Source organism: Oratosquilla oratoria, chromosome 7 (assembly GCF_046742065.1).
Source record: "Oratosquilla oratoria isolate Oo_2021 chromosome 7, ASM4674206v1, whole genome shotgun sequence".
In the NCBI taxonomy this organism is placed as follows: Eukaryota; Metazoa; Arthropoda; class Malacostraca; order Stomatopoda; family Squillidae; genus Oratosquilla; species Oratosquilla oratoria.
In genome coordinates, this window is record NC_134783.1 from 36,188,554 (window position 1) to 36,201,726 (window position 13,173).

The 13,173-nt window shown below is 39.1% G+C and overlaps 1 protein-coding gene across 6 annotated transcripts in view; it reads left to right on the plus strand.

Moving 5' to 3' along the window:
* Positions 1-13,173, plus strand: part of LOC143027068 (calpain-B-like) — a 76,087-nt gene that overhangs the window by 35,510 nt on the left and 27,404 nt on the right. For 4 of the 6 annotated variants that reach the window (XM_076187979.1, XM_076187975.1, XM_076187974.1 and 1 more), the window contains 5 exons: positions 1-127; positions 522-685; positions 4,524-4,741; positions 5,042-5,084; positions 9,682-9,714. The exon at positions 1-127 is cut by the window's left edge and continues 36 nt beyond it. In XM_076187979.1, coding sequence (XP_076044094.1) covers positions 1-127; positions 522-685; positions 4,524-4,741; positions 5,042-5,084; positions 9,682-9,714 — 585 coding nt within the window. The remainder of the gene's footprint in view (positions 128-521; positions 686-4,523; positions 4,742-5,041; positions 5,085-9,681; positions 9,715-13,173) is intronic. The other 2 variants (XM_076187977.1, XM_076187978.1) reach the window with 1 other exon arrangement.

The window sequence follows — 13,173 nt, forward strand, 5'->3', positions numbered from 1 at the left end:
AATCTCAATCCAGACTCTCTGGATGATCAAGACATTCAGGGTTCTGTTCAACACAAGTGGGAAATGAGCGTTTTTGAGGGTGGCTGGATCAGAGGATCAACAGCTGGAGGTTGCAGGAACTTCATACGTAAGTTGTTGTTATTGTCATTCCCTAGACTGTCTCCGAGCAGTCCCGTCACCCCAAGGAATGCCATGGCCAGGACGGGGTTTTCCCACAAATCCTTTATAGAGTGTATGTTGTGTTGTTTGCATGCATGATTGTGTATAATGCATTCTATTATGTGTTGAATAGCATGGGGTGTTACATCCTGGGCAGTTGTTTACATAGAATACCCTATGATTGCCAAAGTGCACCATCCTAAAACTAAGGTAATAGCTGAAAAATCAGTGTATATTACTTATGGTAGTGCTTCATAATCATGTTCAAATGTCAACAACTTTATACCTGCTAGAGATTTGGGCTTTAGGATTAAATGACTATTTTACCTAAGAAACACTCAAATGCTGCTTGCCTTCTACAGAGACATTCTGGCACAACCCGCAGTACCGGATCACTCTCTCTGAAGTAGATGATGATGATGACGATAATAAATGTACTGTCATTGTGGCCCTTATGCAGAAGAATCGTCGTGCCCAGAGGAAGCTTGGACTTGAGTGTTTGACCATTGGTTTTGCCGTTTACCATGTGAGTATAGTGTTTATTTCAGATTTGCATGAAGATTCATGACTTGAATTAGTACATAGTAGTACATTTTTTATGAAAGTGGCAGTTGCCGACAAGATTGATGAGTTAAACACCATATGAGGACGGAGCCTTTATTTGTACGACGTTTCGCTTATTACAGCTTTTTCAAGTACAAGTTGAGATACATATGTATATGCATATGTATCTCAACTTGTATTGAAAAAGCTGTAATAAGTGAAACATCGTACAAATAAAGGCTCCGTCCTCATATGGTGTTTAACTCGTCAATAGTAGTACATCTTGAATTGATTTGATTTGGTTTAACATCACAAACTCCCCACCTATTGGGAGGCTAGGACAGTGCTCCTCATAGTGGACTTTGTAGTGTGGAATTTAACCCATTAAACTCCGATGACAAGATGTCTTATCATTTGGTCAAATAAAACAAAAAATCATAAAACACCAAAATGTTTGATCAAACACCAGAAAAATATGACGTCAGTCCTCGCTGCGAGCGAAGCGAGGACTGACGTCATATTTTTCTGGTGTTTGATCAAACATTTTGGTGTTTTATGATTTTTTGTTTTATTTGACCAAATGACAAGACATCTTGTCATCGGAGTTTAATGGGTTAATGAACCATGCCCTTAGTTCAACTTGCTCTGAGCAGGGTTCGAATTGTCATCATCTCAACTTTCGTTGCAAATAATGACACCCTAACCTACTTGGCCAGTGAGCATCCACATCTTGAATTAGTATATGGATAAACTAGATCCACCCCAGTAGAGCATCTATGCACAGAAACCAAAATCCTCCCCTTAGAGTATCATATGAGAATGATAAGTTCAAAGTTCTATGCAAGAGCCCTCAACTCCTCCCATCTATCCCATCACATAACACAGGCATGGCCAACTACATACGATACATCCATGTCTTTCAAACAACACATCACAAACATGAAAAACAAATGCACACCCAGACTTAACGCACTTAAGTCAATCACTGGAACAACATTTGGACAAAACAAAGAAACTAATATAACAATATACAAACAATGCATACGCTCAGTGATGAATTATGCAAGTCCTGCATGGGCTCCTAATCTCAGTGAGACACACCACAACACCCTTCAAATCATACAAAACAAAGCCCTAAAAACAATTACAGGCTGCACAAATACAACACCTACAGACCATTTACACCATGAAACAAAAGTCCTCAAAGTCAAGGACCACCTCGATATGAGAGGCCCACAAACACTACATAGCAGAACACCCACACACACCAAGAAACATTAAAACAACACCCAAAGACCTTTATCACGCACAGATACTCTCTTCTCTTCCTCCACAACCACCAAATACCAGCCTCTGGAAACATATTCATAATCATATCACTCACCGCTCCATTAACACACTGAAAGACAACACACTGCTGCATGCCAGACCCCCTGATATCCACCCTTCTGAATCCTCTCTCCCACGAAAGGACAGAGTCCACTTGGCCAGACTGCGGTGCGGTCACCACCCAGCACTTCTAAGCTACCAGAAGAGGCTGGATGACCGCATTGTGAACAGCTGCCCAGGATGTAACACTTCACCCCATACCATACAACACATAATGGAAGACTGCATTATACACAATCTTGCACGCAAACAACACAACATACACTCTATAAAGGATTTGTGGGAAAACCCAGTTTCGGCTATGGCATTCCTTGGGGAGACGGGACTGCTCGGACAGACAGTCTAGGGAACAACAACAACAACAACTACATGGAATTTAAAAAAAAAAAAAAAAGTGGCTGCATACTAAAATATTTACAAAAACCTATCACCTGCAGCTTTTAACATACATATACCAAGTTTTTTTTTTTCCCTTACAAGGGAGGTAGCCAAAAAACAAAGGCATAAAAACCATTCCCATCCATTCCATCCCTAAAACACTCTACTTCCCTCCACCCTCTACCCTCCCTCTTATCTTGGCACCTCCTGGATGACGGATCATCCCTTCATCTTGTCCACTGCCCTGGGTCAGAAGTAGTGCTGACCCAGGGCTACCCCCCTCTTCGTCCCCTCATGCAGAAAAGGAGAAGACGGGAAGAAATCCCTTTGGGCTGCATCAAATTTTTCTCACACATACTACCTCATCCCCATCCCCTCACCCATTCCACCTCATGCATCACATCATCCATATACAACCATTCTCCATTCACCCCTGTCTTCTGTCCTCTACCGTCCTTCCTCAACAGACATTCCCCTCTTCCCCAAAGCCCCTTTCACCCCATCCATCCATCTCATCCTAGGATGTCCCCTCATGTTCACTCCCTCCACATCCGCCTTCCATACCTCTTTTACTAGTCTTTCTTCACTCATTCTTTCCATGTGTCCAAACCATCCCAATACTCTTTCATCCACCCTATCTCCCATCTCCCTTACCACCCCTGTTCTCCTCCTCACCTCCTCATTTCTCACTCTATCCAACCTAGTAACTCCCATCATACTTCTCAGACACCTCATCTCAAACACATTCAAACTCTTTCTCTCTTCCTCTTATGTTCCATGTTTCTGCCCCATACAGTGCTGTTGGCACAATCACTACTTCATACAATCTCCTCTTAGCATCCATTCCCAAATGTCTATTCCTCATTATACTTTTTAATCCACCAAGGCATTTACTCGCTTCTTTCAATCTACATTCTACCTCCACCCCCACTCCACCCTTTCCTGCCACATTTGCACCCAAGTATCTAAAACTATCCACTTCCTCCAGTCTCTCTCCCTTAACCACTTCAGTACGGGACTTAAATCTCGCGGGCAGCAGCCAATGCCAGCCGTATGACGTAACGTAATAATATTCGCATCATAAAATACAGTCGCCGCTTATATCGATCGTTCTCTCTTTCACCCGCGAATTTTGAAAACCAGAGAATGGGATTCAGGGCGCATTTGGGAGAATGTAAAAACACAGGGGCGACTACAATAAATATAATCAAGACGCCGATATGGCAGCGTCGCGAATCCACTTGCTCCTCATGACGCCTACGTGTGCGGCACCGTATGGAAGTGGTTAATGCTCACTTCCAGTCTGCTGCCACTTTCACCCCTTGCACATCTGACCACCTTACTTTTACCCACATTTATCTTCAACTTTCTTCTTTCACATGCTCTCCCAAACTCTGTCACCAACTTCTCAATCCCTCCTCTGATCCTGCTACAAGCTCAGTGTCGTCTGCAAACAACAGCTGGCTCACCTCCCACTTTTCTCCATTTTCTTTAACCATCTCCAATCCCTGACCCACCACCCTTGCATTTACCTCTCACACCACCCCATCCATGTATAAGTTGAACAGCCAGGGCAACATAACACATCCCTGACAAGACCAGAAACACAAATTGCCCTAGATGCAATCATTACACAAAAGACACTGAACACCTCATCATTTATTGCCCTACTATAGTCTTACTTGGATAGCGACAATATTTCTTCCTTAAATGACTTATGAGCCAGTCTGATGGCTGCTACCAGTTACTTGAGAGCCATGGGTCTCTTGCAAGAGAAACCTGGAGTAATGTATTGATTGAGAGGGAAATACCCCTCCATACTTCTTACTAACTACAGTTAATATACCAATCCCTCTAAGACTACTAAATTTATACTTGTTCAGTTTTCTCTCATATAGTGGAACTACACTTGGTAGCAGATAGTAGAAGAGTCTACAAAGTACAAGACCTTTAGGAGCTTAATTGTTTGTGGAAATAAGATTTGTTTTGATATTATAGGAAATAATGTGACCCTTGTCACCTCCTCAACTTTTACCCATTTTCCCTTACAACAGCTGAGGGACCCAGACAGTGCCCCTCGTCCTCTTGACCTCCACTTCTTCAAGTACAATGCATCAGTGGCTCGATCACCATCCTTCATCAACATGCGTGAGGTGTCATGCAGATTCAAACTACCTCCAGGAACATACTGCATTGTGCCTTCTACTTTTGAGGCAAATGAAGAAGGAGAGTTCATCCTGCGTGTGTTCTCAGAGAAGAGGAACGAGATGGAGTGAGTGAATTTATTGTGATACATTTTTTTTTATTACATTGGTAGCCATAGAGAGATAGATAGGTAGCCAAGATTAATATTGTCATGATTGCTAGTTTGGCTGTACTGTATTAGATTTTAATACACAGGAACCATATTTTTGGCTTGTTATGGAATATCAAGTGCTCTGAGCTGCAAGAGTGAATGGATACTTAATCTGACAAATATAACAAATTCAAAAGCCAAGGTTGTAGGAAGTAAAAAAAATACATTATGGAAACATTATATATTTCTCTTATTGTTTGATATTTTGCATTTCAGGGAGAATGATGAAGATATTGGATTTGGAGAAGTGGATGACAGGGTATGTATTGACAATTCAGGGCTCTTCATTTTGTGTTTAGATCTAATTCATAAGGAAACCAGTGTCCATGATGTACACTGTGTTAGTTTCGATACTTTTATTATTATTTTTCTCTCGTGGATACTTCCATAACCATAATACAGGATTGGATGGTGGTGACTATTTTTTTCCAGCCATTTCTATAGACCAGGTTAAAAGATGTTAAAGAATATTGCGTTTCAGGGAGGATGTTGACAAAATTTTAGCAGTGAATGATAGAAGGCAGATACAAGTTAACCTTAAATAAGAATGTACTGTGTCATTCTCAAATCTTACCAGATTATAGAAATAGCCCCACACTAATACAAGACAGATTAAATGGTCAGTCACTCCCACTGGGAAAACTAAAATATTTGGTTTCACATTTGATATCCAGTTGACCTTCACCCTATATAAAAGACCTCACAGTGATGGCAATTAAGAAAATGCATTTTTTGAACAGTTGTAGGCACAAGATATGGACAGCAGATCACAAACGGTCACTCTTTAACAGACCACCAAATTCTATACTTTTCTACATTTTCCTAGAAATTAGCACAACAGAGTAATCACCCAAGGCAGACAATTATTGCACTGCTGTTTCAATGCTCAGCTTGCCATCTGACAATAGATTACAAATATAGAATCAACCTAGTAATGGACACCAGTTGTGCAAGATGCAATCACCACATGGAAAACAAAGAGCACCTAATACTATACAATCCTACACTTGCTCACTCCAGACAAGAACTAAAGATCTCTGTACTGAGTAATTTATGGGCTAAACCGATGGGTATGGATGGTTTGTAGGAAGCGGTTGGCCTCTTACAAGAGAATTGGAGCAAAGGATTGGTTGATTGATTTTTTTTTTTTTTCCCTCCATCTACTGAAGGCTCCTTATCTTGTATAGATTTTACTGTAGCAGTTTGCAATCATCTTCACATTTTATTCTTTTCATGAATATGGGATCATCAGTAAATAGGTTGGTGTAGTTGTTTATTCAATCCACGACATCACTGATGATTAAGAATATTATAGCTGCCCTATTAGTCATTTCTTTCCAAACCAACATCTTGTCCTTCATTAGTGTTCTCCTATCCAACTTTAGATTCATACACAGTTTCAAATTGGGCTATGTCCTTTTTGATGCTATTCCAGGAATTGGTGCATCAGTACAGAAAATCATATTTCTTGATAACTTTCAGGCATGCAGTCATCTTGGCAGGCTACCTCTCTTATAAGGGGGAGGAAGCTTATTGGTATATAGATAGATAGATGTAGTTTTCATCACTAGTTCCCATGATCTTGTGATACCCTCCTGTTCCATACCAAGAGATCTTCTGTTAGTTCTGTCCACTCCTTGCATTTACCTGAACATTGTGATTATGTCACCTCTTTCTCTTCTTTCTTCTTCTGATGGCAAGTCCAGTGCATCTAATCTCTCTCCGTCCAATAATTGGGAGGTCAATTTGGCTTCTGATCTGTCTTTTGTTGACCTTGTTTATATCCTTCACCTTGTGTGGTGATCACACCACTACATACTCTAGTAAAGGGTGGATTAGATCTTTTGTCTTTTCATTGTGTGTGTGTGTGTGCTACTTAAAGTTTGTAGGGGCATATGTGCATGTGCATAATGGAATTTAGATTAGATACAATGTTAGGGACTGTGGTAACCATATAGTCACTTATGTTTACAGAAATGTTTCATTTGAAAGTTCATCAACTACCATATTTGATGGCATACAAGATTTACTTTTTTTCCATAAAGAATGGCTCTGAAAATATACCCAGGTTTTTATATTTGAAGCTCAAGTATCTAGGAGACTGATGTTTACTCAGGTGCCATTGATAATCGGTACTTGTACCTTTTGCTTTTAAGATTTGTTACCATGTTAACTCTTCCAATCTAGAATTACTATCCCCTCTTCTAGTGCATCACCATTATCTGCTTTACTCTAAATACTTCTAGTCATGTGTATAAGCTGTTGCCATTTGTGTAATATCAACACATTGCATGATGACTTAACAAATAGATATAATATTTTTTCTTTATATTCTTCACTGAAAGAGGGAATCTTTTATATCTTTGGTTCTAGTATGCCTCTGGGTCTTGTATGCTATAAGATATGGTTGTTGAATACTCAAGAATATATTAAAATTATGTAAAAGGTTAAAATTTAGATAAATTTAGAAATGTGTGTATGAACTGGGAAGTGTGCTTTTATTCTTGCCCATTCATTAGTACTAAGTATGAAAAAAACAATCGGATTTGTTCATATATTGGGAATAGATATTAATGCCTGGTGATTCTATTTTTGTCTTGTAAATGTAAGTGAATATTATCTAGAGTAGAAATGTAGATTTAAGACAGTCCATTCCATTCTATTCCTGCATAGCTATGTTTAGTTAACTTCTGTGCTATACATTAAAATTTTCTTTAGTAAGTTGAAAATATTTTAATAAATATATTCAGTAACACAACTGCTTACCAGCACATTTTTCTTTGTTGTCTTTGGGCTGTACATCACTTTGCAGACAAAAGTAAGCAATTGGTGTATTATGTTGTAGCAGAAGTGTGTTATGTATTAAGGTTTCCCTCGGTATTTCAATACTGTAATAACATAAATCTCCTTGAAGTTAGTAAGATAAAAATTTGAATTAATTGCATTCTTAGTAATTTTCTAGGGTGTTTCTTGTCTTATTGTGCATGAATTAAGTATTCTAGAAAATGCAGCATTAGTTTGATTAGCAAAATAAATGTGCCTTTTAATGCTATCTTAACTACAGGTGCCAAGTAACATTATACACCAATACAAAAACAATATATGCATGACTTTATATACATTTCCCTCATTATTTGATAATTAGCAACCTTCTAATCATAAATGCATCTTTTCAGCAGTAATTATTGCACACACCTTTCATTACTGATTCCCATAGATTAAGATTCATGACATTCAAATTATTGGAAAAAAAATAGTACATTTGTAAATACATTTGTAAATACATTTGTAAATACATTTGTAAATACATTGGTGGGCAGGGTGCAGGGATGACCCGTCATCCAGGAGGTGCTCAGATGAGAGGAAGGGTGGGAGGGGTGTGGAGTGTATTTAGGGATGAAATGGGTGGGAGTGTTTTTATGCCTTTCCCTCTTTGGCTACCTCCCTTGGAAGGGGGAAAAAGCCTTGGTATATGTATGTATGTATGTAAATACATTTGCATTTTGTATTACATGTTTAGGACAGTGGTAGTACAGTCAGTAGGGTGCACATTTGATTACTTTATAGGTTCAGGTCCTGTACACAGCACAAAAATAATTTCATTGTTCAATGGATAGGGTGAGTGGATTCTTTATCCACCATATAGGAATACTGGTGTAAGTTTTGCCAAACACTATAGTCCAATCGTTAATCCCAGGTCACTAGTTTGTGATCTTATGGGTTGATGGCAAAAAGAATGATGGCAACAAGCTATTATCAATACAGATACACTGTCAAAAATGTATGATAGTCTTTCATTTCTCTTTTGCTCATAGATTCTCACAAGTTTACCTTGTATACTCCTTGTTTATACACTGGGCATATTTCGACATGGGCATATCCACTGGCTAGACATATTTACTTAAAACTGAACATTTTCTGCTGGAAAAAATAAGGATATGCTTAATAGCATTAGGTTTGGTACCAAAAGAAATCTCTAGTCCTCTAAAACATTGACATCTGCTGAGAGTCATTGAAAGGCTGTCAAACATTTTTCCTGTCATTACTACCTTTGAGATCCCTTCCACTACATCACCTTGTTTCCAGGATTAACCTAAACTACACTACTTAAAAGTTCACAATTACAGTAACATCATTTGCTGTCTTTGGTATGTAACCCATGCTGTGATAATTAGATGCAGAATCATATAATGCCTTGTATGATATTCCTTTTCATCATAGCCTGTATTATGTTACTTGTAGGAATGCAGTAGATATTTTCATTCTTTCTATAGAAAAAATACTATAGTCTTAACCCTTCCACTATAATGATATTTCTATAACTGAATAAGTTAAAGCTGTATGATACATCATTGTATAAAAGGGGTTAATGAACAGTAACACTAGACAGCATCTTGTTGATATAGTAAACAATATTTCTTAGATTTATGACAGGTGGTTGTAATATATGATAACAGTACAGTAATTTACTGTTCAGCCTTTGAATTTAGAATGGTTAATTAGTTCAATACTTAGTTGTTTCATTAGATTTACTCACATATATTGTGCTGGATGCAAAGCTTTAAAACCAAATGCAATTTAGTTTTGCTTGCTCTGATATGCTTTAGAATACCATTACAAACCGCATAAGATCAAGGAACCTAAAATTTTAACTCATTGATAGGTTATGAAGCATAAAGAATATCATTACATTTTGTTCTCATTAATTAGATGCCACCTCCATTCTGCTAACCTTATCTAACCTCACACTTTAATATCCTTCACACTTTAATATACAAGGCACCAGTTACAGCTTTTAGCACAGTGAAGCTGCTTGTCACAGTTTCTGCACGTCCATTTATATCCATATTTGGCAGGGTCAACGGGATGTAGATGACGGCAGTGGCAGAGTAAGTGCATGCAGATAGAATTTACCCATAGATAACTGCATTGCTTATATTGGTTGATTTGAAGAAGTATTCTTAGTTTGCTTTGGCAGTGTCAAAACTGGTTTGGTTTTTATTATTTGAGCATCATCCAGTGATGTCTGTTACCGTTAACTTTTTTGACGCAAATTTTTTTTTTAGTTTTTATAATTTCCATTTGATAGTTGTGCAGTTTTTGACGTCCTCATCCCTAGTATGCCCTTTTCCTACACATGTCTATATATGAATAGATGAAGGGTGTGAGTGATTTTCCAAAAATTTTCTTGTGTTGTATGTAGAAAGTTCTGGAAGTGTGTTGTTTGATTCTTGTGTTGTTTGATTCCAAGTGTTATTTGGTCTAAGGTAAACTTTGATAGAATAAGTTTTGTGCTCGTAGTTTTTGCTGAAATATTTTGTTCCTTTTTCAAGCATGAATATATTTGAATGGTCACGGATTATTTCATTCATCATTCATTAATTGACAAATGAACATTAATTTCTAAGTGTATATTATGTTTATCTTTATGAAACTGAACTTGACTGAGGAAAATAATTTACCAAGATAATTTTTTTTTTTTAATACCATGTTGAGGTCTGGATTTTAAATAATTGTTTCCCCTTTTTCTATTTTCTTTTTTTATTACAAGATTTTATTACAAGAATTTATTTTAGAATTTCTGATAATTTTACAAATTAACAAGAAAGTCTGACGATTATGTAAGAGAATAGAAATATGGATGTTTAAAAAAAAAAAAAATGAAAAATGTGGTATTGGTGTGCGGAATGAGGTGATTGGGTAGAAGCAGCAGATAGGTTAGAGAATAATGGAATGAAAAAGTTAAAATAGTTGACGGAAATGAGGCATTTCTGTGAGAAATAGCTGTAAAGAAGAAGTGACAGTGCATACGAGAAATGTAACATGAAGTAGGTAGAGGTGAAGTGCTTGGTGAGAGACAGAAACACAATTGGGTGTACTAAGGACTTTCTATTTACTGAATTGTAATATGCAAGAAAGATATCTATCTTTGTGGAACCCTGTTTTCTCTCTCTCTGTTTTTGTTTCTCTGTCTTGCTGTCTGTCGGTCTCCCTGGCTCTGGCTTGCTCTCTCTCTCTCTCTCTCTCTCTCTCTCTCTCTCTCTCTCTCTCTCTCTCTCTCTCTCTCTCTCTCTCTCTCTCTCTCTCTCTCTCTCTCTCTCTCTCTCTCTCTCTCTCTCTCTCTCTCTCTCTCTCTCTCTCTCTGTCTCTCTCTCTCTCTCTGTCTCTCTCTGTCTCTCTCTCTGTCTCTCTCTCTCTCTCTCTCTCTCTCTCTCTCTCTCTCTCTCTCTCTCTCTTTTGTCTGTTTGTCTGTCTTGCTGTCTGTCGGTCTCCCTGGCTCTGGCGTGCTCTCTCTCTCTCTGTCTGTCTCTGTCTCTCTCTGTCTGTCTCTTTCTCTCTCTCTGTCTCTCTCTGTCTCTCTCTCTCTCTCTCTCTCTCTCTCTCTCTCTCTCTCTCTCTCTCTCTCTCTCCCTCTCTCCCCCCCTCTCTCTCTCTCCCCCCCTCCCTCCCTCTCTCTCTCTCCCCTCCCTCTCTCTCTCCCCCTCCCTCTCTCTCTCTCCCCTCCCTCTCTCTCTCTCCCCCTCCCTCTCTCTCTCTCTGTCTGTCTCTTTGTCTGTCTCTTTGTCTGTCTCTTTGTCTGTCTCTTTGTCTGTCTCTTTGTCTGTCTCTTTGTCTGTCCATTTCTCTCTCTCTCTGTCTCTTTCTCTCTCTCTCTCTTCCTCTTTCTGTCTCTTACTCTCTCTCTCTCTCTCTCTCTTCCTCTCTCTCTCTCTTCCTCTCTCTCTCTCTTCCTCTCTCTCTCTCTTCCTCTCTCTCTCTCTTCCTCTCTCTCTTCCTCTCTCTCTCTCTCTTCCTCTCTCTTCCTCTCTCTCTCTCTCTTCCTCTCACTCACTCACTCAAAATATAAGAACACAAATCCACCCAGCCCACTCTTTCTTGTAACACAGGAAGCAAGGATAAAATGGAGTTGATGTTTGAGAATTTTGAAAGTGGTGAATAAAAAGAAAAAATGGAAGTAAGAAAGGAGTGCAAAAAGGCAAGTCTGGTTGAGAAGAAAGAAACAGATGGGCAGTTCTTTGTGGATGAAAGGGCTGTTAGCAGAAAATGGATGACATATTTTAAGCTGCTTATTTTGTGTCTGTCAATCTGACATGGGTAAGAAAAATGAAGTACATTTCCAGAACATGAGTTCTGTGTAAAAACAGTCCACTATATGTAGAATAAAGTTAGATCAGTGCCATCTGCGTGAGAGCTGGTGGTAAGGGTATTTGTGGCTGGTTGACCCCCAACTTTTGGGGTTGGTGGTTGGTCCCATGACGAAGATCCTGCCACACCACGACCTAAACAAAGAAATTAATACTACAGTATACAAACAATGCATACATTCAGTGATGATTTATGCAATCCCTACATGGGCCCCCAATCTCGCTAAGAGACACCACAGCACCCTTCAGACCATACAAAACAGTTCTAAAGACAATTAAAGGCTGCACAATCCAATGCCTACATTTACACCATGAAACAAAAGTCCTCAAAGATGAGAATTACCTTGATGTGAGAGGCACACAAACACTTATTGCAGCCTCCACAAACACTCCACACCCACTCTACTACATAGCAGAATACCCACACATGCCAAGAAATGTCAAAACAGCACCTAAATACCTATTCACACACAAATACTCTTCTCTTCCTCCTCAACCACCAGATATCAGCCTCCAGAAGTATATCCATAATCAAATCACTTACTGCTCTGTCAACAAACTGAAAGATAATACATTGCTGCATGCCAGACCCCTTGATATCCATCTCCCTGAATCCTCTCTCCCCCCCCCCCCCAAAAAAAAAAAAAAAAGACAGAGTCCACCTGGCCAGGCTGCCAGCCATCATCCAGCCCTTCCAAGCTCTCAGAAGAGGCTGGATAACAACATTGCAGACAACTGCCCAGGAAGGCTGCATTATACACAATCATGCATGCAAACAACACAACATACACTCTATAAAGGATTTGTGGGAAAACCCAGTTTCGGCTGTGGCATTCCTTGGGGAGACGGGACTGCTCGGACAGACAGTCTAGGGAACGACAACAACAACAACTGCCCAGGATGTACCTCTTCACTCCATACTATACAACATGTTATAGAAGACTGCATTGTACACAATCATGCATGCCAACAGCACAATATATACTCTATAAAGGATTAGCGGTAAAACCCCGTTCCAATCGTGACGTTCCTCAGGGAGACAAGAGTGTTCGGCCAGACAGTCTAGGGAACAATAACAACTAAAGTTGGTACCTAGCATTGTATGCAACATACTCTGAAAATTTCATAAAGTGTTTTTCATGCCCTCATATTGTGTTAGACTTGTTTAGATTAGCTTGAAAAAATTAAAACTTGTGTTTTTCA